Genomic DNA, 27,016 nt, shown 5'->3' with positions numbered 1-27,016 from the left:
GTCAATATTAATTAAAATATACGTTTTGAAGATATTGAGTAATTTCACGTGGTATAAAAATGTAATTTTTTTAGTATTTTTTAATATTTATCAGAATTATTATTGTAATTTAATTGTATTTCTACATAAAAATATTTTTCTTTTATTGTCATTTTTAATTATAACTTTTTTTTTTTTAAAATAATTTATTTGGTTTTAACTATATATAAAAAAAAGTAAATTTTTGTTACATATAAGTACATAAAATTTAAAAAAAAAATGTTTTTATTTTTAAATAAAATCATTTTATAAATATTAATTCATTTGGAAAATTTACTTTTTTTTATATTATTCTTTTTTAGTTTAACAAGCATATATAAATATATATTGTCAATTGTTTGTAAATGAAACTTCCTTTTTACTTTTAATATATTAATAAAAGTTTACAATAATCTTGTAAACGAATTTTTACAAATAATATTTATGGTCATAGAATAGTTAAAAATTTGTTTTTAAATTAAATTATTCCCAGTATATTGTAGTGGTTCTTTTATCATTAATACTTACCGAATAAGGGTTAACAATTTTACTACTGCAATATTTATAAATTTTTATAAAAGAGTATTTATAATTGCTTGTTTTGAAGCATTGATAATATTGTTTATTTGATTTCTTCTAATAATTAGAAGAGGCTCTTGTGATGAGTTTGCCTTAAACTTAAAAAAAAATTTTTTTTTCCTTTTTTTTTAAAATTATATTTTATTTTACATATTAAAATTTTTATATATTTTCTTTTTTTTATTTAAATAGGTAGTTTTATTTATTTTAATGAACCAAAAAATATTTTCTATTTATAAAAATATTAACATAAATTATTTCTTTAATAATCCATAAAGTACAAAATTTTGTACCTGAAATTAAAGAATGTTCTTTAATGTGTAAAAAATAATAAAAAAATACTATAACTTAAAATAAATAAAAGTTAACCATATATTTTTATTATATATTTTTTATTAATTTAGAATTAAAAAAAAATTTATTAATATATATATATATATATATATATATTGTGATATACATTTCTTATTAAATTATTTTTACTGTTTTTGAAATTAAGACCAATTACATATTCAAACATTATTTTTAATTTTAAACCTAAAACTTTTTCATAAAGTAACTTTATAAATCTTTATTTCTATATCATTACCAACTAGTAATATTAAAGTAAAATAAGATATAATGTACTTAAAGATTTTGTTGAGATCCAATTATAGTTTCAATTTAATTTTTAAATTATTTTTCGATTTTAAATATTTTATAATATATATATTTATATAACATTAAACTTTATAGTAAAACAATCATAAAACATTGACATCAATCGAAATTTTTAATACATTTTAAATTTTTTTGTTGTCTACAGGAAATATAAACATAAGTATAAAAATATTTTTTTATTATATATATATATATATTTTTTTTTGATCACTAAATTATTAATACTTTTTGTTACTATATTTATTTTTTTGATAAAAAATTTTATTTCTATAATGTGAGTAAATGGTTAGTAAATAATAAAATTTAATTATAAAAGATTACAAAAATTACTATAATCTTATATATTAATTTAATATTCAATTTAATTTATTATGTTATATATAATAGTAATCTTATAATTGTTATTAAAGAAAATTTTCTACTTTATTACCATAAAATGTTTCACATAAAAAAAAAAAGAAAAAAAAAATTGAATAAATTATATGATATTATACATTTTCTCATCAATTTTAATCAAGCGAGGTATTGAAACAAAATTTTTATTATTTTCCTTATTAACTATTTGCATATTTTAGAATATTTAAAAGTTTTAAAACAATAAATAATTTTTAGGAAGAATTTTAAAATATTACTTGTATGAAATTTAGACAATTTTATTATAATAAGTCTGGTAAATTCATTTATAAAATCTTTACATAAATAGTAATTCATTATTTCTTAAAGGTTATTCATATTTAGAAGAATCATTTTTTTTTCTCCATAGACAAGAATATTAACTACTATCTTAAAGTTTTATTATTTTTTTTTTCTCTCAACATAAAATATATAAATTTTTTATAATTAATTTAAAGAAAAAAGACAACAATATGTAGTCAACATTTTAAAAAAAAAAAATTATTTATCAATTTTAGATAAAACATTATTTTTTAAAAGTTTTAAAAATTTAATTTCTCCAATGATAGTAAATTTTTATTTAAACTTTAAAAATTATTAAAAAAAAAAGTTATATATGTTTATTTGTAAAAAAAAATATTATCTTATTCTAGTATAATGATATATTAAAATTTTAATACATCATATAATTAAAAAATGTCTAATTACACATTTTTAGTAAATATTTTTAATTAAAAATTTATTTATTAATATTTTAATAATGAAATAATTTATATTAAATTGTTGATAACTATAATAATTACAACTTTCAAATATTATAAATAAATAAAATATGTATCTATAAGTGTAAAATTATTTTATATCTTTATTTGTTAACTTTAACAATACTTTTTTCTTTACTTTAATAATAATACAAAAGTAATTCTTTTAAAAAATTAAATCCCGCCTCTTATAAAATGAGATTGATTATTATGTATATAATGATTAAATCTTTTTTTTTTTTTATTTTAAATTATTTTTCAATACTAGTAAATTGCATCTTAATGTAAATTTTTATCTTTATCAATTTATAGTATATCTCTTTATATATCTATATATTCAATTTATTTTTTAAACTAAAAGTACCAGCTATTACATTTAAAATTTTATATTTGATACCATTTTAGTAATTATTTTATACTTTAAAAATGTTTACATAGATCATTAATTTGCGTAAATATATATATGAAATTTTAGATAAAAATTATGAAAAATAATAAAAGCAAAAAAAATTTTTCATCCATATTTAATTATATATTTTGGAGAAGTAACAAAATTTTTATATTTAAAATTTATACAAATTTAATATTAATATTATTTGATAAAAATTTCAAAAAATTTTCAAAAGTTTTTCAAATGTTAAGGACAACAAAATATAAAATTGTATTAATATTTTTTATTTTTAATATATTTTTTAATCTATCATCATCCACAAATAGTCATTCATATCAAGGAAATACCGTAACAAATGTCAAAAATCATATAAATAATAAACATTTTCGGGATACATTTATTGATCATAATAATAAAAATTATGATATTGATATAAATAAAATTTTAGAAGGAATGAATGGAAATGAGGTAAGTTTGTAAAGTTGATATATATATTATAATTAAGTAATAAATTTTTAAGAAGATTAGACATATGGGTGAAATAAAAAATATGAAAAGTCATACATTTTCAAATAATTTTAATGATAAAAAAATTGATACAAATATTAATAATTTTGGGGAAATTTTTACTAGAAGTGTAAAAGAAAAAAATGAACATCCTGAGTATGAAAATATTGATACAACAAATTATAGAAAAGAAAATGTTGAGTATCTAAAAGAAGACATTGATAAATATATTAATGTTGAAGCTGAAATGAAAAAATATAATAAATTTCAGAAGAATGAATTTGATAAAAATTATCCTATACATAATTTATGTGATGATGAACATAGTGGACATCAAACTGATAACCTTTTATGGTACGTTTTTTTTTTTGTTTTATTTATATTTTAAAAAAAAATATATATATCTAACAAATAAAATTGTTTTTATTTTTAAATACTATAATTATTATTATTTTCGGTAATAATTATTTTTCACCATACACAATTAATCTTTTATTTTTATTTCTTTAATATACTTTTTAAAAATTTTTAATATCAATATTTCCTTTTTTTTAAACAAAATATTTAATTTTTTTTTTTGTAATTTATCAAACAAATATTTAAGATCTTACGTCTAGAAAAATAATTTTTTTTTATCACAAAATCCATTATGTTTTTGCCTTAAAGGATATTTGTATATAAAAATTTAATAAAAAAAATGTATTAAAAGAGTAAATGAAAAAACTTAAATATTCATTATTAAAATAACAATTTAAAAGATATACGTAAAATTACAAAATTATATAAATAAAATGTACTAGATAATCTTAATAATTTTAATCTCCAGGGTACTATTATTTATTTATTTTACAATGAGGTATATTAGAAGGAAGTTATGTAATATATAAAACTTATTTTATCAAATAATACAACTTTTATATATTAATTACAAAAAATAAATAAATATTTAAAAAAAAAAAACATTAAAAATATTTTTGTAGGTCTGAATCAGCTGATCGTTTACTTAAAGTTATCGGAAATGGAGTTGTTAAAAATGGATATAATATGTTTATGGCACCTGGGCAGGCTGAGGGAAAGTCAACAAATGTTAGTGTGGCAATTTATATTGAATCTATGTCTTCATTTAAAGCTCAAACTATGGATTTTGAATTAGATTTTTATCTAGCATTAGCATTTTATGATAGAAGACTAGCTCATAATTGTACTCATCCAATTTTGGTTGCACAAAAATTTATTGCCGATCGAATATGGTAATAAAAATTATAAAAAAAAAAAATTTTGTTTTTATCATAGTAAATTTAATCAAAAAAAAAAATAATATATTATTATATTTTAATATTTATAATTTTAAAAGGTTTCCAGATATATATATTATAAATTCAAAATTTCTTTTTCAAGAAGTAACAACTCCAAATTTTATGGTTTTAGTATATCCAGATGGGTTAATTTTTAAAAGTATGAGAGTTGATGTTACCTTATCATGTATGATGGATTTAAAGGTAGATTATTTAATTGATTATTTAATATAATACTAAAATTCTTTTTTTTCTTAGAATTTTCCAATGGATACACAGTCATGTCCTATAACAATGCAAAGTTACGCTCATATAAATCAATTAGTACAATTAAATTGGCATGATGATCCACCATTCTTTCCAATTGGATCAAATGAAGAGATAAAGTTAAATGATATGCAAATAATAAGGACAAATTTTGAAAAATGTACCGGTCCATATCCAATGTTTCGGGGTTCTGGAGAATGGTCATGTATTAGGGCATTCATTGTCATGAAAAGATTAGTTTTATTTCATGTAATACAAACATACCTTCCAACTGGTATGTTAGTTGTAGTATCATGGATGTCATTTTGGTTAGATCCTCGTGCCTCACCAGCCAGAATTTCATTAACAATTACAGGACTTCTTACATTAACAACAATGAGTAATGGTGCTAGGCAGGATCTTCCTCAAGTTAGTTATATTAAAGCATTGGATATATGGTTAACTTTTAGTCAAGCTCTTATATTCTTAGTATTAATGGAATATTCTTTTGTTAGTTATTATATGACTAAAAAAAATATTTATTGTAAACATAAAAATTCATTTAAAAATGAAATTACTAATAATGATAGAAGAAAAAGTTATACTATAAGTAATGGAAATGGTAATACTATAAAAAATTATCATAAAAAGTCAAATGCTAAAGACTGGAATATTGATGATAGAGAAAGTGAAAGAAAAAAACGTAGATTATTAAGTAATTCTTTTAGAAATCGTTCTGAAGAATGCTTAAATCGATTTAGAAAAAAGACTTGTCCCCCTTCATCTGATGAAATGTTAATTGATGAAAAAAAATTTTATTCAAATAATATATTTAATAATAACAATGGTATAATCATATAGTTTTTTTTTTATATATATTTTTTAAATTTTAGATTTGAATCCCTTTTCACTTTCAAATGGAATTGGAAAATGTCTAAATACAACAGCGGTAAGTTTTATTTTATTTTTTTTTAATCAAAATGAGCTATCCATAAATTTGTCATTTACAATTTAATAACTAATAATATTTAATAACAACAATATTAACACTTCTATATACAATCAAAATTAATTAACAATTTCTAATACTAATATAATATAGATGTTATGTGATAATGCTACAACTATGACAGCACCACTATTTGTGGATAAATTTAACAAAAGAGTTTCTAATGTTTGGTTTGAAGTAGCCAAAGATATTGAAACTGCCGTGAGTAGTGATAAATTTTTTATTTTTGCATGTAAATAATACTTTTCCTTTATAGTAATTGTTGTGTTATTTTTTCCTTTTACCCTAGCTTTTTAATTTTATCCCCCCCCCTCTTCAAATCATAATTTTTTTTATATATTTTAGGCCTTGATGTCAGGAAATACAATCAACGGAAATATTCCATTGATAGATTTTAAATTTGATGAAAATAAACCATGTGTCAAATGCCAGGATGAAAATGAAGAAAAAGCACGTTTAATTGATAAATGTAAGTGTTAGAAACTTTCTATTTTTTTAAATATTATCTATTTCATATTAAAGTTAGTAGAACAGCCTTTCCTACAATATTTTTTATATTTGTATGTTGGTATTGGTGGTACTTTAATTGGCACAATCAGACAGAATAATATTTTATAAATTAATATATTGAAAAAGATAATTGAAGACAAAATTAAATATGGTCAAGAAAAAAAAATTATTAAACTTTTATATTTAAATAATACATTTTGAATATATTTATATCTATTTGTTTCTTATTACAAATATTTTTATTTTCTTTATAAATTATTTGTTGCATTTATCTTTTTTATTTTATTTATTCATTCAAGCATTAAAAAAATTTTTATCATAATTTTTATGATAAATTTTATGATAAATAATAATATTATTATAAAAATACTGTGTCTATACATTTATTAGTTCTCTTGAACATTATAGTAGAAGTTTAAAACATAAACATTTAAATAATTAAAAATACTACACATTGGGTGGGTGAAAAATGTTATTATATAAGTTATAATTTTTATAATAATGTGGGCACTAAGTATGTTAATTATATTTATAAAATATTTAATATTCTCTTTTTGTAAATCCTTAATTATTTGACTAAATTTGGAGATGATATAGAGGAAATTCTTTTTTTAATTGATGATATGTAAATTGGTTTCATATAAGGATATAATTTATAAACTAGAGGAATTTCAATAAATTCTGGAACAAGGTATTTTACGGAGAATTTTTTAAATATTTCAGGATAAATGTTATAATTTATATTACGTTTTATCCTTGAATGAAAATTATCATCAATAAAAAGTGATTTTTGTGGATCAATTGGAGAGATATGTTGTCCATAGGTAACAGTAACATTTTCAAGATCTATAAAAATAAATAAATATATAAAAAATAAAACATACCATAATATATATTTCCACCTATAGGTAATTGAAATGCTACATTTTTACTTACAGGTACATCAATTTGAAAATCTCCATTGATACCATCTATACCACCACCATCAATATCTACCCCAACACCAAATGTAGATTTGTATGGATTACAAAATGGTGCTTTGCAAGATAGTGGAACATAATTTCTTGGAATTTTTCCTAAACCAATTGTTGGTTGTATCTCCCGGTTATGAAGCATTGAAGGATTATTTATTAATCTAAGATAATCTTTTTTATCAAAACCTAACATGTTTACTGGATGTGCTAAATAACCAAATGTTCCAGTTGTATCTTGCCATCTTTTAGCAATATGTCCCTGTATATTCATTATTCCCCATGAAGGAATTGAAACACCAAAATCACCTCCAAAATGCTAATTTAAATAATTATATATATATTATAATAATCTTACCCTACCCTCTAATGGATCATAATCAAAACCACCTGTATATTGAGATGACAAAGGAAATAATGGTACATAGTCATTTTTATATGATCTTCCAGGTAATGCTTCAAATGGTCCTGGAACTTCAATATTACTTTCAATTACCGGAATATCAATTAACTGATCCTGTAAAGGTATTTCTTTATCTTTTTCGCTTGTTTTTACTCCATTTTGTACCATCTTCTTATATAAGTAATTATAATATTTATTAACGTCATTACTTAATGTCATGATGTTCATATCATCTTCATTATAATTATCAGTATCATCTTCATTATTATTCTGAGAATTTATTCTTTCTAATAACATAAATATTAAAAAAAATATTAGTAAATATATATTCATTTTTTATAAAGAAAAAAAAAGTGAATATTTAATTGTATTTAATAATATAAATAATAATTAAATATGTTATGTAGCAATTTTTATAAATATTGATGTAAAAATATTACATTATAGGTCAATTACTTTAAATGATCTAATTAATTTCTTACTTTTAGAATACATATTTTAATTTTAACAATAATTGGATATTTATATAATTTTAATAATGTTCATTTAAAAATGTTATCATAAATTATTATAAAAAAAACAATTTTTTTTAATTAGAAAATTGAAAAATTATTGAATTACTATAAAACTTTAGAAATAAATTATTATTTTATTTATTAAAACTTTATAAAATATATATATTGTTTCATTTATGTATACATAAAATTTTATTTAAATTTAATAATAAAATACATATTTTATTACAGATGAAAGGAAATGGTATTAATTGAATTAAAATAAAGTATAGAATAAGTTTAATTTTTTTTTTGCATAAATTATGATAAATTGTCATATATAATATTTAGAAAAAATATTTATATAATTATCCAAGTAACTAGTATTTTTAATAAGTTTTGTCTCGTTTAATATGCATAATTTTCAATAAATATTTGATACATCTAATTTAATATGAAGGTATGAAATAACTTCTTTTTTTATGTTAAAATATAAAATTTGCAAAAAAAAAGTAAAGATTTAAGTTTTAAAATTGGTTTTTTTTTATAAAATATATCTTTTTAGTATTAATATAGATAATGATAATAAAAATGAATCATATTAATTGGTATTATAAGAAAAAATATGCTACTTAAAATATCAATTTTTATATGATTTATTTTTAAATACTAATATTAATATATTAAAAAGATAAAAAAACAAACAATTTATAAAATAGCTTAGAAAGTTAATACAAAAAAGTTGTCAATGTTAAAGATACATATTATTTTCAATTTTATAGCTATTTTTGGCTTTTATAAATCTTTCCTATGTAATCATTTTTACAATAAATAAAGATTTTTTTATTATATATATTAATAATGTATAAAACATATGGGGTTTTACAAAAATAACATTTATATAAAATAAATATACAGTATTTTTAAATAGAAAAGTTATATAGATATATATATATATTTGTGTGAATATTTTATTCTTTAATAAAATTATAATGTTAAAATTTGAATTGATATTTAAAGTATACCATTAAACTAATATTTTATATTCTTGAATAATATAAGCAGGAAGTTTGTTAATTGGTTAATAAATTTTTTTAATTTATTTCTATTATTTTTTTTTAAATAATTTTTGTATTATTTTTTAAAATAATTAGGAAGTATTGTTCAGACATCTATTGTAAAATTAGATTAATTTAAAAAAAAAAAAACTTAATGAAGGAAGTTTTTTTTTTCTATAAAAAAGTATTTGATAATTGTATAATTTTTTTAATTTAAATTTTTATTGTTAAAAAAAATTAATAAAGTAAATATTACTAATTTAATATAACAATAAATGCTTAATATTTTAATAGATAATAATTTAATAGGCCATAAAGCTTATTTTTTTTCTTTTAAGATAAAAATATAATTTATTTAAATTTTTTATATTAGTTATTGATATTACATCTTAGTATTTTTAAATATTTAGATTGTAGAAGCTTTATTAGTAATCTTCACATATAGTAATAAAAAATATTACAATATTTGTTTAATATTTTAATGTCCACACCCATTTATTTTCAGTAATAAAACCAACATTTTTGAAAATCATTTTTAGATATTTTTTTTTAAAGTATAAAAAATAATAGTAGGCAATAAAAAACTAATAACAAATATATAAATATTCTTTTATAAATAAAAAAAAAAATGTCTTTTACTATATTTAGATATAATTGTTTAATTATAAAAACAAACTACTTTTTAAAATTTCAGGTAATTGTACTATATCTCTTTTTTTATAATATAACTATTATATTATTTATAATTTTTTTTTTATTCTTTTGTTGAATAAATTTAAAAATACATAATCAAATAAAATATGCACCAAAAAGATTATGATAATTTTTTTTTTATAATATTAGGTTTATTTTGACTAGTTTTTTCTATTTTTTTTTTTTCAACGTGATTTCCGTCTTAACAAAAATTATTATACTTTTTTTTTTAAAAATATTCTATATTTATGTTATACTTATTGTTTATGTTATTTTTATATGGTTGGATTGACTTTTGTTTGTAGATGTTAAATATATTGTAAATTTCACATAATAAAATAACTTTTTTAAATTTTTAAAACAATTTAAGTTATATTTTAAGTGCTTTCAAATAAATAACAATGTATGGTACAAATTACTAAACATGTTAATTATTTAAAATATTTTAATAAGTTTAGTGTTAGAAAAATATGAATTAAAGTTGTATTGTTAAGTTATATTCTTTTAATTAAATTTTTTTGCGTAGTAAAAGTTATTGGAAAAAAAAAGTGCTAGATGATAAAGAATGAATTTTATAAATTCCAATTTAATAAAACATAATTCTTAAAGAAATAGTTTATTTAATACAAACATTTTATTTTAATGTAAAAAATTTTGAACTTTATGTTTACAGGGAAATTACAATACATGAATTAGAAATTTGTTAGGATTTTTTAAATGCGTTTATTTTTAAATAAATATATAATTCATTGTATATTATAGATAAGAACAACTTATTGTATAAAACAAAGCATATCCTTAGAGTGATATTACATTTAGTCATTAAAAATGTAATTCTTTTAAATTAGTTTCCTACTTAAACATCATAATAGTAGAAACTTTTATATATATATATATTATAAAATAAACTAAAAAACCCCCACCTTATATAGTTGCTGTATTATATATTTATAATAGTATATATTTTAATAATTTGCATATTCTAAGTATACTTTTAAAAATGATGTTAACGACAAAAAAAAAACTCATCTTTAAATTAAAACTTGAGTCACATTACAATATTATTATCACTTATTAAACTTTACTTCCCACATGATAATAACACTTAATAATAAAAAAGATGAAAAATTATTAATATAATACATATGTTACTTAAACTTATTTATCCTTCAAAATATATTTTCATTTTATTTAAAAAAATGTAATGGTTACACCTTTTTTTGTTGTTATTTTTTTTTAAAAAAAAAAGTTATCTTGGATTTACCGTTAAGGAACTAAATAAAAATTTTTTTTTAAAAATATTAGAATGATTAAATGTTAGATTTAATTAATTCAAAAATTAAAATTTATATTTAAAATGCATGATATATATTATTCATTTTTCCTCATTTTATAAATATTTTTAATAATTAATTAATATAATTTAAAAAAAGTAATATATTATATTTATTATTCATATTTATTTTTAAAATATATGTTTTATATTTTAATAATACTAACTTGAGAAACTTTTTATTTTATAAATTAAAAAATTATATAATTTTATTATAACATATAATTTCAGGTAATATTATTAATGTCTGGTAACAGATTACCCGTTAATTTTGATTTATTCTTTTCATTTACTATTCTACTATCTTTTTGTCTAATTGCTATTTCTACAAATTTAATTGATGCTCAAGTAATCAGTGATTCAAAAATAAATTATGTTCCATATATTAAAAATTTCAATAAAAATTCTGATGGTGGTACTCCTTATCCTATGAAGACAAGACCATTTGATTCATATGAAAGATTTAGAAATGGAATGAAAATGAAATTATCAAAATATTCCACCAAAAATAATGACAAAATATTTCGCCCAACAATAAGATTTCAACAATCAAAAACATCCCGTAACTGTTTTTTTTCACCAATACAGTGTCAACTTAACATTAAAAAGTTAAATGATTTAAAAGATCCATCATTTAGATTATTTAACAAAAGACCAAATTTAATTTCAAAACAAGATTTTGAAAATGACAAGAAAATACGTTTTCTTATTTTAAATTAAAAAAAAAATAATAAAGAAAAAATAAAAAATAAAATAAAGAAATGTCTAATAATATAAATGTTATAAAATTACCATTATTATGAAACTGTTTTTAAAAATTTTTGTTATAGCTGGAAATGAAATTTTATCACATAATAATACATTTTTAAGTTGTATCAAATATTAATGGCATCATCATATAAAAAGATTGGTAACTAAATAATATAACGTAATTATATATATATGTATAATTTTTTTTTTTTTTTCAATGACATTGGCAATTTTTAGGTAATCGTTTTAATGATTTATTCTATGTTAATGTCAGTAATTACCATTTTTTTTAAATAATAAATAAATAATATGATTAATTTATATAGTTAATAAATTTATAAGTTTAAAATTACTAATTTTTAAATAAACTTATTTTAAGTAATATTAAAAAAAATTAATATAATTAAGGTAAGTATAATTTGTTGAGCATCCTATGAATCCTTTATATTCATTTTTTCTGTAACATTTAAAGGTAAAAACCAATATTTTGAGGAATAATGTTGGCATTGATAGGCTCCTTTACAAGTTTTTAATAATTGTAATTGTGTTGATAATTGTTCTAGTATATTTATATCAAGTGAATAGACAGTATTTGATAACTAAAAAAATTATAATTAAAATTATTTAATAAATTTTTTACCTGACTTGGATCTTTATTAATATCATAGTAACTTATAAAACCAGTAATAAATTCACAATAAAGAAAGTTATGTGTCTCATTGTATGTTCTTAAACACCAATAAGTATTATTATTTGTATTTTGGCAAAAACAAAATTTTCCATAATTTTCAGGCCAGAATGGTTCTGTTTTCCAATGACTACTATCATGTGTAAAGCAATTCATTTGAGGGACATTACAAGAATTAAATTGCCCTTTTTTTATTTTACCATATGATGAATTTTTATATATAGAATTAAATGAACTTAATGATAATGAAAAGTTTCTGTTTTTAAAATAATTTTTTGTTAAATAGATATCTGGTAAAATAGTTGGATAGTCATTATCAATTAAATAAACTTCCATTCTTTTGCTATTATTTAAATTTTGAGAGATAGATGAGCAATTGCAATTTATCATATTTTTCCATTTTTTTTTAGTTTCACGGACTTTTAAAAGTTTTCTTTTTAATTTTTTAATTTTAGTATTAAGTTCAGATTCACAGTAAATAGAATTTACAGTTAAACATAAAACATCTATTGCTAAAGCCGGAATAGATTCTTTATTAATCTCAATATCAGTAAATGATACATTATTTTCTTTGGAATGTATAATATTTCTTTTCTTTTTTATTTCAATAATCCCCTGGTACCATAAATCTTTATTTAAAAAATGTTCTTTGATAAATTCTAATCTCCAATTAGAGAGAATCTCTAAAATGTACGAATTCATTCCTAGAATAATATTTTTATCAATATATCTTTTATTTCTTAAATTATAATTATCTTTTTTTTTCTTACTGTCACAGGTGCAATCATTATCTATTTCAATAAAATCTTTACACTTAATTATTGTCCATTTATTTGTATTTTTATCTTTAATACATTTCCATTTTTGTCCAAGTAAACATGAATTATGATATTCTTCAAAATTACAAGCTTCATCAAAAATAGCCTTATTATTAAAAACTTCTTTTTGTTTTAAAAATCTTTCTTTTATTTTTTTTAATTTTGGCATTTTACCTCTTTCTATGAGTAATGTATGCCTCCAATTATCTATTTCAACATTACTTTTAAAACCCATATTTTTATTTTCCATATTATTAACTTTTTTTTTGACATTATTTTTTAAGATTAATGGTAAAAAACTTGTACCATCCATTTCTTTGTCTACTTCTATTCCAGCAATATTTAGTATTGTTGGAGCAATATCAATATTACTAACAATATTATTAATTTTTATATTTCTACTAATTCCTGGTCCACGAACATAAAATGGAACTTTTATATCAAATTCAAATGGCATATTTTTTCCTTTAACTAAACCAAATTGTCCAAGATGATAACCATGATCACTTGTATATATAATAAATGTATTATGAAGTTGATCTAATTCTCGTAATTTTTGTATTAACTTTTCAACACCATCATCTACACTTTGTAATGTTTGAAGTCTTCTTCGATGTAACAAATCTGTAAATACAACATGAATTGGTTCCATTTTTCCTGTTCTTTGGAGTATCCATTGTTTATCAGGATTTGGGGCATAATTCCATGAAGATGTTCTATGTGATAAGATACCTTCAAACATTGATGAGTACTGGGGTGCTGAATCTTCAGGTCCATGTGGTGCTGGAAATGCTAATACAGACAAAAAAGGTACATTCATTTCATTATTTATATGATTATCAATAAAATTTATTGTTTCATTTATTATTTTATCGGTAAGATAATCCTAAATATATAATTTAAAAAAAAAAATTTTTTTTAAAATGATTAAAACTAACTTTATTATAATTATCACCATGTTTAATTTTTTTACCATTTACATTAAGTGTATAATTATAAAATCGACTATTTTTAACTAATCCAACAAAATGATCAATACCTTCAGGAATATAACTACCATCATATTCATTAAGATATTTACCAAAATAACTTGTTTTATATCCTCCATATTGTTTTAATAAATTTATAAATGTTTTTTTTTCATGAATATTTCTCCATTCAATACTAGAACAATTTTGGTTGTTTGTCATAACATTATGATTATGAACATATTTACCAGTTAAGATTGAGGAACGTGATGGACAACAAATAGGTGTTGAAACTAATCCATGTAAAAATTCTACCCCTTTACTACTAAATATTTTTAATGTTTTTGGCATAAAATCCATTGAACCTAATTCTTTATCCTGATCATCAGTAATTAATAATATTATATTAGGTTTATTTGTTTTTGATAAATTATTATTAAATATATTTTCTAACTTTTGACAAGAAACATTTTTAAAATAAATACTAATAATAATAATATAAAAAAGTATAGAAAAATTTTTTATATATGAAAATTTTTGCATAGATAACTGAGTAATATTAAGATGTTCCAATATGTAGAAGAAGGATAGCTTTGTTAGATAAATCGATATTAATTAGTTCTCTGGATAAGTTATTATAAAAATTTTCCCTCACTATTAAATGATCACAAAAAAGAGAAGTGTTACATTTTAATGATAATTATTTATTACTTATAAAAATTTCATCCATTTTATTTTAAACCTTTTCATCAAATTTTTTTTTATTGTTATATATTTTTAACAACTATAAAAAATTTTATCTAACTTGTAATCATTACTATCCATTGGAATTTCATTATTTTCTTTTACCTGACAATTTAATGCTAATCCATATGTAATAGGAATTTTTGAAAATATATTTAAATGTTCTTGTAAAAATTTATCATAATATCCTTTACCATGTCCTAATCTACAGCCATCTCTTGAAGCAGCAACAAGTGGACAAATTAATAAATCTAATGGACCATAAGTTTTATAAGATATATCATTAACTTTTTCATTATTAAAAAGATTAGAAGAAATTTTATCTATAATTTCTTTATTGTATTGACGGATACCATAAAAATTTTTTGGTAACTCATTAAAAATATCTATTGATGGTAAAAATAACATTTCCATTTTTTCTGAATTCCTCTCAAAATATGGTATAAATACCTTTTTTTTATTTTCTAATGAATGCCTAATCAACCTATCAGTCATTATCTCACCAGCCGTTGAAACAAAAATTGATATTGTTTTAGAATTTTTAAAAATTGGATCATTTATAATCTAATAAAAATATTAAATTTCTTATCTAAAAATACCTGGTTAATAACATTTTCTGTCTCTTCCATAATAATATTTTGATCAATATTTTTAAGTATTAATTGAATCTCTTTTCTTAGTTTTGATTTTAAATTTCTAACAGCCATTTTTTTTAAATAAACAACTTTAAGATTCTAAAAATAGGAAATAATTTTATAATATGATTATTTTTGTAAGATGATGACAAATAAAGTAGAAAAAAAACATGTTAAAATTAAAAATATTTAACAAAATAAAAAAAAAATTTTTTTAATATTTCAATTATTATAAAAATAATAAAATAAAAAAAAAAAGTTAACGTCAACCTAATTAATGGTAATAAGTTTTATAAAATAAATATGTGTTGTTAATTGTATAATTAAAACTTTTATAATTTAAAAATAAAAAGAAACGCGGTCTATATAAGATTATAACAATTATATATTTATTAAGAAATATATTTTTATGAAAAAAAAAAGATTAAATTTTATGTATAAAATTTATTACGTATATTGTTGATAAATGCTACATATATATTAATAGTCGTATGCTTGATTATTTTTTAAGACACCTCTTGGAGTTCCATCATTATTAAATCTAACTCTGTTTCTACTACTTGGAAGAGATGTCATACTACTACCACCATAAATGTTGTCTGGTGGATTAACTTGTGGTGGATGAGTACTAAAAACTAATGTACCAGTTGGAATACCAAAACCACAACATATTGGTATAAATCCTTCTTCTTGAACATGACCATTATAATTTGTTCCACTACGACGGCGACGTAACCAACAACTGTTGCATAAGAAACAACAAAATAATGATAATAATACAGAAAGAATAACTGATATTATTAAACCAACAATTACAAGAGTATAATCAATTTGAAAACCATTTCCATATGCCATGACAAATTTATCAGAATGTGGTTGATCTGATGATTGAGAATTAAAAAATCCACGGGTTAGTGGTGTTTTATCATCTCCACCGCAACAGTAATAACCCTAAAATAAAATATATTTAAAAAATAAAATATTATATTAAAATATATATAAATCTCACATGATCTTCACCTTCAAATGAAGGACAACACTCAAAAGCACATGTTAATTTTCTACCATTAGGTCCTAGAGGACATTCAACAGAAGCATTCAGCGACACCACTAACAAAGTAAATGTTATTGTTAAGATAATAAGTTTCTTTGAAAATAATTTCATACAAATTATTGACCCGCGCATCTTCGGTACAAAAGTTTTGATAAAAGATAGGATAATCAAACTTTTTTTTTTATTACTAATTCTAAATAATTAATATAAAAGATTGTTAATTGAATAGTATTTTCTTTTAAATAACAAAACTGCGTGAATAACTATAAGAATATGATTAAAATAATTGTTATTTCATTAATATGTAAGACAATTTGAAAACAAGTTTTAGTTTTTAATGAAACAGATCATTTCAAAAAAATGTTTTTAAAAATAATGGATAATAAATTAATGGTAGAATAGTTATTTAAAACGAAAAATTTTCTTATTATATATATGTTATATTAATGAATACTAAGTTTTACAATCAAATAAATGGTATGACTAACAAGAATTAAAAATAATTTATAGTTAAAAAATGTAAATTGTAAAATGATAAAAATAGTATATATTAAATAATTATTTTGTATATTTATTTATATAATATATATCTTTAAGAAAATATTTTTAAACTATTTATATATATAATAATTAATAGTTTAATAATATATTTTAAAAATCTATTTTAAAAAAAAAAAAACTATATTATTTTTACTTTTATATATATAATTTTTTAGTACATTGAATAATAATATAAGACTTTAATTAAAAATGTATACTACTTGCGCATCACAATCAATTGAAAACGAGAAAAATGATGCTTTAGAAATGAAACTTTCACATTTCCTCATTTTTTTTAAAATATATTTATCTTTACTTCAACATTATCATTTAAAATTTCAAATCATTGTACATAAAGAATGATTATTACTAGAAAAAAATTTTAAGAAAAGTGGATGAAAAGTAAATATCTTCAATGAATATAAATTTGTGCATTCTAAAAATTTTTAGGGTACCTAAGTAATTAAAACATTACTTACGTGGACGAGTTTTTTATATACAAAATAATACCTTTAGTTTATTTTTTTTATTATATAATATTGTAGGTGAAACAAGTAATAGAATAAGAGTTAAAAAGTCTTACGATAAGCGTAAGGATAAACAAATATTTTTCTAGTTGATAATTTTTAAATTTAACATTTAATAAAAAAAAAAAATCAAAATAACTATATTAAAAAAAACATATTTTAATTAAAACAATTTTTTTTTTACTTTTAATAGATACAAGAGGGAAATTTACTTTGTTATTCATCTTCCTATTTTTATTTAATTTTTTTTTTATGTTGATAATATAATTTTTTAAAAAAAAAAAAGTTTTTTATTTTTAATTTATTTTTTAATATTAACATTTGTTTTAAATGGAGTATTACGTTTTGGAATTTCGCATAACATTGAACTTTTGCAATATTATTAGTTGTCGTTTTATATAAAATTAATATTAATAATAATATTATTTTTATTAAATAACATATTTTTAAAAAATAAATTTTCATTAATTTTAAAGGTTGGTTTTGTTATTAAAATAATTACAATTATTTAAAGTTTATACTAATTATTGGATTTCATATAAATTAAAGTATATATATATGTTGTAAATAAATATTATATAAATTTAATGAAACGTTTTAACTTTATTAAAACTATATGTTTATCAAAAGACAAAAAAAAAATTAAACATATGACATATATATATATATATTTATACCATCAACATTCTTGTGATTTTTAAATATTTTTGTTTTAAAAGTTTTATTTTGTATACTTTATTTATATATATTTTCCATTAACTAATTAATATATTTTTAATGTATTGATTTTATATTATAGGTCATTGAGATATGAGTATATATTGACATGTCTGAATTGTCATCTCCTAATAGAACATCTCCAGGATTGTCGGATTCTTTACAATTTTCATATTCACCAACATTTTCACTTCCAGATAATTTATCACCATCAGAAACAAATCGTCTATTACAAATAATACCAAGTTTAAAGCAATCTTTATACGAAGAAAGATCTAAATTTGAATATATATCTAATTCACTTATTAAATGTGATGAAGAAAAAAGATTTCTCATTGCTGAAAATGAAAGTTTGGTATTTAGGAATGAACAATTAGTTAAAAAAGTAGAATCATTACAAGAAAGTTTAAGAGAGACCAAAAAAATTATTGATGAAAAGAAGAAAACATTTAAATTTGGTTTATTTGGAAAAAATAAAAGAAAAGGGCAGTTATCAAATAAGGCTAGTGATGATAATACTTCCCTAGATCCGGGACTCCTTGAGGAAGAGTTATCCTTTAGAGTAAATGAAAATGAAAATTTACAAAGAAAAATTGACATTCTGGAACATGAAATTGAACAGAGTCAAAAACTTTCCAATGACAGAATAAAAATTTTAGAAGAAAAAAACCAAAAACTTGAGAAAGAATTAAATGAAAATTTGAAGGAGAAAGAGGCATTAAGAGCAAAAATAAAATATAGCAATAAAAATATTTATCAAGATAACTTTAGTGAAAAAAATATTATTGATGAGAGTTATATTGATACATCATCATCAAAAAAAACCCATGATTCACCATTAATAATAAATGTTATTGAGGAAAAGATACCATCAAAATCTGAGGAACATTTGAAAGAGTTAAAAACAAATAACATTGAAAATAATTGTAGAGGTATGTTTATTTTTATTAAGAATGTTTACAAAATAAATAATTTTTTTTTTTTGTAAAAAATTGTTTACAGTATAATTTTAGTAGAAGTATATTATACTTACAAATTATATATATATGCGTTCATTACCCTGTCTTTTCTATTATTATTTTTTTTTTTACTATTTTATAATTTTTCTAGGAAATATTTGTTGTAAATTTTCCATTTTTATTGTTACTAAATCCATAATTGACCAATCCACTTTTATCAATCATTAATAGTAATGTAGCGCACCATGAACATATAGTCAATAATATTACAGCTATTTGAGTAATTCTTTTTGTGTTGCTAGTAATAAGAGCAATATCTTTGTCCTTAAAAACCATTTCAGCAATGATAAAAAATCTAGAAATATTATTTTTAATTGATAAAAACATTTAAATATATTTTTATTACTAATATTATAAAAACGAAGAAAGATTATATCTAAAAGTTTTAGACTGAAATGATTAAATTAACTTTCAGTCATTTTAAGGAGTTACATTGACCTAAGAACTTTATATTTATTTATAAATACAATTGACAATTAATATATATATTTATTTTATATCATCTTTTTATTTTATTATTAACTTTATTAATAAAGATTAATATTATAAAGTGTTAGAAAATTTAGTTTTATTAGCTAAATATCTTTGAAAAAATTTTTATCTTATCAAGTAGACATAAAAAAAAATTAATGTAGATAAATATGCAACTCCAAATATTTGAAGAAATGTTAGTGAATATTATAAAAAAAAAAAAGTTATTTTATATGGCCACAGGCCTAAATATTATATTTTACGTGTTACCAAAAACTTTTCGTTTTAGATGGTCTATTCAATAATAACAAAAATCTTGTTTGTAAATTTTGGCATGCTGTTAGCTATTTCCTTATTATTTTTAATAAACTCGATAAATATAGCTTATAAATATGTAAATTCTAATCAATCTAATAAAATAAGTTTTAAATCATAGTAGTATATGGTAGTATAAAAAATAAATAATAAAAATATAAAATTTAGGTTACAAAATTTTTTTTTCAATTAAAAAAAAACTATTGTACATTTATGGTAAATTAAAATATATAAGCAATCTTTTATAAATTATTTACAACTAATAGTAATAAGTTTAAAAGAGTATTATAAGATATGTGTTATACTTTTTACAAAGTAGATTATTTGTATAGTACTACATAATAACAAGTACAAAGTTTATAACATTAATATATAAAATATTAAATAATCAATTATATTGTTTTCATATTAAATAATTACAAACAAAATTCATGAAGCATGTCATTTATTTTACTAAATTTTTGCCATAGGCTCATTTATTTACTTGTTCAGACATCTCTTTCAATAATAAAAAGTTGGCCACGTGATAAATTATTGTATTGTTAATGTTGGATCAGACAAAATATTTTTTTTTTCCATCAAAATAATTAACATAATGTTATTTAAAATAACTAAAAAAAATTAGTTTGATAGAGAAATATATATAAAAAAATGTTATAAGAATATAGATTTAATTGCTTATTTCTTAAATGTCAAAGTTATATTTCTTAAAATTATAATAAAAAAAATTTTTATATTAAAAAAATGTTAAATCTTAATTTCATATTAACACTTTGTTTTATATTATAGATTTTGAAGAGATATTAAAATTAACAAAAAATGTAACAGAGTTATATCAACATTTATTTGTTTTATTAAATAAAAGAACATCAATTTATCCTCGGGACTCACAGTTAGAAATGTTAACACCATCTCTTAATCATTTGTCAACAATTTTAACAAATATTATTAATATTTTTGAAAAATGGAATATGACATCAAATTCTTTTAAAAATAATAATGATTTTATGATGGCAAATATTCATGATGAGTTATTTAACTCATTAAAAGAATTATTTTCTGATTTAAAATCTTGTATGAAAATTTGTATAGATGAGGAGAATAAGGAAAGTTATTGTACTCCTAATTTACAGAGATTTAATGAAAATTTTGTTGAAAATATGTATCAATTATTAGATATTGTTATAAATCAACAAAATATAAGTTGTTTATTAAATATAGACAAAAAGTCATCAAAAGTTTTATCATTTATAGAAAGCCTAAAAATATCAACAAAAAAAATTTCTGATGAATTTGTTAATAAAATTCTTATAGAAAATAGATTACCAATAGCAAATAAAAAATTAAAAAATACAAATGATGATATTTCAAAAATTCTTATAGGAATTGTAGATCATTTGATTAAACTTGAAATTCACATTGTAAATAGAAAAAGTGATATAAACAAACTAGCATCTCCTATACAACCTTTGACAAAAAAAAGTATGTCAGAAGAAGAAAATGATAATTTTATTGATAACATTGATAATGAGAATGAGGAAAATGTTCCAAAGTCAATTGAACTTCTTAAAACAATTATATATAAATTACAAGTTGAAATTTCAATTTTAAAACAAAACATTCCATATAATCATGATAACTTTGATATAAATCAAATTGATAAAATGTATATTCAAAAATTTAAAGAAATTGTTAGAAAATTAGAATATTGTAGAGGGTGTACAAGATTTTATAAAAATATGGTAAGTTTTATTTAGTAAAATGTCAAGTTTTCATTGTGTAGAAAGAAAACTAAATTTCATTTAATGGGGTGGGCGTTAGATCTATACCTACCATACGAAGTGTAAGTCAGCAGTTTCGGATTATTGCTGCCGAAAGAGCGTTAACTCTTCGAATATTAAAAAAAAGTATAATCGTTAGTTTCTAAACAATTTATGATTTAGAAACTTCCAAATTACTTTAACAATATATTTTAAAATATATTAACATAAATTTTTATTTAGGTTGATAACTTACTTATAAAACTTAACAATTCTAATGAGCGTAATAAAATATTATCTGAGGAATTATCAGAAGGAAAGAAAGCATTGAAACATTTAAGTGTAAGATTATATTTTAAATAATTTATTTTAAAACTATATTATAGGAAGACTTAGATACTACCAGATTTAATTATGATGAGCAAATGAAAACTATGTATGAGTATGTTGAACAATTAAACAAACAAATTACAGAACAAGCACAGATTATAAATGCTTTAAGTGAAGGAAACAATTGTTAATTTTCAATAAAAAAAACAAATTAACATGGAAAAAATAAATTATTTTTTATATATAAATATTATATATCTTGTCAAAATTTATTTTGCCTTAAATTATTTTATTAAAGTATTACCAAAATTAGTTTTACTTCATGAAATATATTAATTTAACAACAATTGTTTTGTTAAAAATTAATATATTACTCTTAAAAAAATGTTTCTTTTCTTTAAATATATATATATTAATGGCATATTTATTTTAACACAAGATTACTTTAATGTTAAATATTATACAAAATTAATATATTGTTTTTTTTTTAAATAATTTTTTACAAAATATTACTATTTTTTTATTTAGAAAAATAGTACATTTATGAAATTTTTAAAAATATGTATTATTTGTTGATGAATTTTGATATATTTTATGAAGTTTACATTATTTTTATAACTTAATTATATTTTTTGCATATCAAATTTTATATATAATTTATACAATATTTTACTAAAAATTAATTATGCCACAAAAATATCCAACTAAATTTATGATACTTTTTTATTATAGTGAATTAATTATACAAAATTAAAAAATGGAAATAATAATTATAATAAACGTTATATTTATTAGCATTATTAATTATTCTTTTAATTAATATTCCCCTATATTTTATACTTAACAAAATAAAAATTAATAAACATAATACCATAATAAAATCCTACATTAAAAAACTTTATTTTTCCAATAAATATTATTTTTCTTTTTTACATAAAAGTCTAGATAATAATTTTATTTTAATAAATTAAAATTACCAACAGATATTTTAAATTTTCTTTATTATATAGTATGTTTAAATGTAAAATTTATATTATCATAACTTTTTTTTTTTAAAACAAAAACAGATAAAAATATTTTATAATAAGTACAATCGGCTTTTTTTTTTTAAAAATTACCTTCATTTGAATTTAAAATTTGATGAATAGACAATATTATGTAGTTACAAAAGAAATTAAAATATAAAAAAATGAAGTTAAATATGACAATTAACAAATCATATGATGAATTAATTTTTTTTTAACAATTATATTGAAATTTGAAAATTTTTTTTATAATCTGTTGGGTGTAATATTAACCTAAATTTATGTATTATTTATATCACATGAATATTTTAGAAACAACTAAAATGATATTACATCATGGACGAGAGATTGTTTTTTAATTTTTCAAAATCAAATTATATAATGGTTAAATTTAAACAATATATTGATATGAGGAAATAAATATAGATAAGCTATATTTAGATTATTAAAAGTGTATAATAAATAATATTGATATTACTAATTTTATAATTAATAAGATTTTTATCAAAACATTAATAATATTATTGATAATGTTAAAATTTAACAACAAAGATTATCTTAAATTTAATAAAATAAAGTAAAATAAAAGATTTAAGTATATAGATTTACACTAATTTTTATGGCACGTCAAAATATCAATTATAATTAAATTTATTAATAATAAAGTACATTGTAGTTTTAAATTTTTTTTTGACTGTTTAATAATTAAAAAATGTAAAAAATTGTCCTAATAAATTATGTATAAAAGTAATACATCTTAATTTTATGAATGAATTTTAAAAATAAATGAATATAATTACCGACACTTCAAATGATGTTTTATTATACATATTTTTATATGATTAATATTTGATCATTAATATTTTAATAATGATATAAAAACTATTTTTATTTGATTAAGTATTATTAACCAAAATTTAATATTTGAATAATCATGACTTCACTTGTTTAAAACTTTTTTATCATTTTTGAAAGTTATGCTGAATATTTTTTTATATCTCTTTTTATCAAAATATTGTATTAAAACTGCAAATATAATTTTTTTTTTCTGCAATTAATATAAATTATTTTAATGCTTATTATTAATACTTATAAAAAAAAAAGTTTTTACTAAAAATTTCTAATTTATATAAAATTGAAAAATCATGCATAATTAAAGTCACTAAAGATATTTTAAAAAATTTATCGCAATAATATATTATATTATTACAGCATTTCAATAATAATTAAACATTATACTCAAATAAAATTATATCAAATTGTTAATTATCAATCTACTAACTTTAGTAAAACAAATCAAAAGCTTTTATTGTTAGAAACAAAAAATATTTTTTAAATGGAACAAGTCATAATACTTATTATCTACCATTAATTATCAACCTCTACTTTATTATTTGGCACATACCTCATCAAAATACCTCATAAACAAAAAAAAAATATAATAATATATCATTTAATTTTGAATATAATATATTTTTATAATAAAATCTTAACATATTTTATTATAATCAATCTTTTATTGCTATTTAGTATTTTCTTATTTTTAATACAAACATTTTTGCACTCAAATATATTTGAAAAATAATATAAAATAAATCTTGAAATGAATATTTAATGATCTTAAATACTTCTTCTTAGTCTAGGTATGTTAAAGACAACCATTACTACATAAATTAAATTGTGATATTAAGACAAGAAATTTAAACTTATCTTTGAAATGGCATTTTTTGCTCAAATTTATATTACCATAAAACAAAATGTTCATGGAATTTTTAAATCACTAGCTCCATTATTAATACTTTCAATTTTTACTGTTCTTGGTGCATTTATTTTTCTTACATTAGAAAGTTCTACTGAATTGGAAAATATTCATAATAAATATAATGAAAGAGAAAAATATATAGAGGTAAACTTTGATATATATATATATATATATTTTTATTATAATATTTATTTTTAGTCCACAGCATATAGACTTAATACGATCAAGAGTATGTCACCAATTCAAGCATATAATCATACAATAAAAACATTAAAAGAATTTATTAAAAGTATTGGAGCAGACCTTCCAACTGAAGATGAGGCATTATGGACATTTTGGGGTGCTTTATATTATTCAGTAACTGTTTATACAACTATTGGTTATGGTAATATTGCCTGTGAAACAACATTAGGACGTTTTGTTACAATTATATATGCTTTTATTGGAATTCCATTAGCTTTACTTTGCCTTATTGGTTTAGGTTCAACAATGGCTTCAGGATGTAAATATATATGGAAAGTGGTACATAAAGCTGGAAAAGTTGTTAATATTAATTTAGAAGATAAGATGGAAGAAATTGTACCAGACCAAAAAGTAGAAAATGATTCTAGTGATAGCAATGATAGTAATGATTTACTTAATTTTCCCATTAGTTTTCTCCTACTTATTGCAATAGTATTTGTATTACTTGTTGCTGGAGTTTTCTTGTTAATTGAAGATGACTGGACATATGGAACAAGTTTATATTTTTCATTAATAAGTTTCTTAACAATTGGTTTTGGAGATGTAACACCAAAAAGTGAAAATATAATTTTAGTTGCTCTTCTTCTTCTTTTTGGTTTATCATTAATTTCAACAGTCCTTAATATTATACAACAACAAATCGAAGAATTGACACTTGGTATGCAAAGTTCAATTGATAAAGAATATATGGATGCACTTGAGAAAGCTGAACAATCTGGTGAAATAACAAAAAAAGAATCTGAAGCAATACGTCGGTCTAGTCAAGTAACTGATGCAGTAAATAACAAACAAGAAGGACAGGGTGAAACTACTATATTAATTGATAATGATGTAAAGTCAGATGAAAAAGAATCTAAAAATATAGATCCTAAAACACTTGATATTATCATTAAAAAAATGCCATTGAAAAGTCGTTTGATGTATTATGCAATGCCTGAAAATAACAAAAAGAGATTACTAGAACATGTAGAGGCAAAGAATCGATTAAATAATATGGGAACACAAACAGAAGATTGGTTTTTTAAAAAAAGGTTGGATCGTACTATATCAACAGAAAAATGACAACTTAATTTTTTTTTTTTTAATAAAAATATATTTTTTTAAATTCAAATTTTCATAAATAAATGTTTAAAAAATATTTTTCTATTAATAAGTACAAAAATGTATATATATTTTTTAACTTTCAATGAACTAAGTTCTACAAACAAATAAATGGAAAATTATCTAAAAATTTAAAAAACAAAAAACATTTTATAGTCATTAACGTATTTTACTTTGTTAATATAAAACAAATATATTTGTTAAAAAATAGATATACAACTACAACCA

At 19.1% G+C, this 27,016-nt stretch overlaps 7 protein-coding genes across 7 annotated transcripts; 3 read left to right on the top strand and 4 right to left on the bottom strand.

Moving 5' to 3' along the window:
• Positions 1-3,255: 3,255 nt before the first annotated feature.
• On the top strand, positions 3,256-6,467 carry SRAE_1000154200 (Gamma-aminobutyric acid A receptor/Glycine receptor alpha family and Neurotransmitter-gated ion-channel transmembrane domain and Neurotransmitter-gated ion-channel family and Neurotransmitter-gated ion-channel ligand-binding domain-containing protein; the record flags this gene model as incomplete). The annotated part of the gene is made up of 9 exons (XM_024648511.1): positions 3,256-3,270; positions 3,323-3,663; positions 4,290-4,559; positions 4,664-4,808; positions 4,863-5,697; positions 5,744-5,799; positions 5,953-6,060; positions 6,205-6,328; positions 6,382-6,467. 9 exons carry the CDS (start codon positions 3,256-3,258, stop codon positions 6,465-6,467), a joined length of 1,980 nt encoding a protein of 659 aa, XP_024502481.1.
• A 470-nt stretch (positions 6,468-6,937) lies between these two features.
• On the bottom strand, positions 6,938-8,040 carry SRAE_1000154100 (Hypothetical protein; the record flags this gene model as incomplete). The annotated part of the gene is made up of 3 exons (XM_024648510.1): positions 6,938-7,215; positions 7,254-7,659; positions 7,699-8,040. The coding sequence occupies 3 exons, from the start codon at positions 8,038-8,040 to the stop codon at positions 6,938-6,940; spliced, it is 1,026 nt and encodes a 341-aa protein (XP_024502480.1).
• Positions 8,041-11,564: 3,524 nt separating this feature from the next.
• Positions 11,565-12,041, top strand: SRAE_1000154000 (Hypothetical protein; the record flags this gene model as incomplete). The annotated part of the gene is made up of 1 exon (XM_024648509.1): positions 11,565-12,041. One exon carries the CDS (start codon positions 11,565-11,567, stop codon positions 12,039-12,041), a length of 477 nt encoding a protein of 158 aa, XP_024502479.1.
• A 461-nt stretch (positions 12,042-12,502) lies between these two features.
• On the bottom strand, positions 12,503-15,088 carry SRAE_1000153900 (Sulfatase FP1b; the record flags this gene model as incomplete). Its single annotated transcript, XM_024648507.1, has 3 exons — positions 12,503-12,670; positions 12,712-14,463; positions 14,516-15,088. 3 exons carry the CDS (start codon positions 15,086-15,088, stop codon positions 12,503-12,505), a joined length of 2,493 nt encoding a protein of 830 aa, XP_024502478.1.
• A 234-nt stretch (positions 15,089-15,322) lies between these two features.
• SRAE_1000153800 (5-formyltetrahydrofolate cyclo-ligase family and 5-formyltetrahydrofolate cyclo-ligase-like domain-containing protein) lies at positions 15,323-15,996 on the bottom strand (the record flags this gene model as incomplete). The annotated part of the gene is made up of 2 exons (XM_024648506.1): positions 15,323-15,853; positions 15,889-15,996. The coding sequence occupies 2 exons, from the start codon at positions 15,994-15,996 to the stop codon at positions 15,323-15,325; spliced, it is 639 nt and encodes a 212-aa protein (XP_024502477.1).
• Positions 15,997-16,404: 408 nt separating this feature from the next.
• Positions 16,405-17,089, bottom strand: SRAE_1000153700 (Hypothetical protein; the record flags this gene model as incomplete). Its single annotated transcript, XM_024648505.1, has 2 exons — positions 16,405-16,875; positions 16,934-17,089. 2 exons carry the CDS (start codon positions 17,087-17,089, stop codon positions 16,405-16,407), a joined length of 627 nt encoding a protein of 208 aa, XP_024502476.1.
• Positions 17,090-18,871: 1,782 nt separating this feature from the next.
• Positions 18,872-26,749, top strand: SRAE_1000153600 (Potassium channel subfamily K member 18; the record flags this gene model as incomplete). The annotated part of the gene is made up of 7 exons (XM_024648504.1): positions 18,872-19,694; positions 21,357-22,309; positions 22,571-22,669; positions 22,714-22,763; positions 25,321-25,325; positions 25,374-25,588; positions 25,643-26,749. The coding sequence occupies 7 exons, from the start codon at positions 18,872-18,874 to the stop codon at positions 26,747-26,749; spliced, it is 3,252 nt and encodes a 1,083-aa protein (XP_024502475.1).
• Between the last annotated feature and the right edge of the window lie 267 nt (positions 26,750-27,016).

This window comes from Strongyloides ratti (assembly GCF_001040885.1).
Source record: "Strongyloides ratti genome assembly S_ratti_ED321, chromosome : 1".
In the NCBI taxonomy this organism is placed as follows: Eukaryota; Metazoa; Nematoda; class Chromadorea; order Rhabditida; family Strongyloididae; genus Strongyloides; species Strongyloides ratti.
The sequence above is the reverse complement of the archived record's forward strand: the minus strand, read 5'-3'. Positions and strand labels throughout refer to the sequence as shown.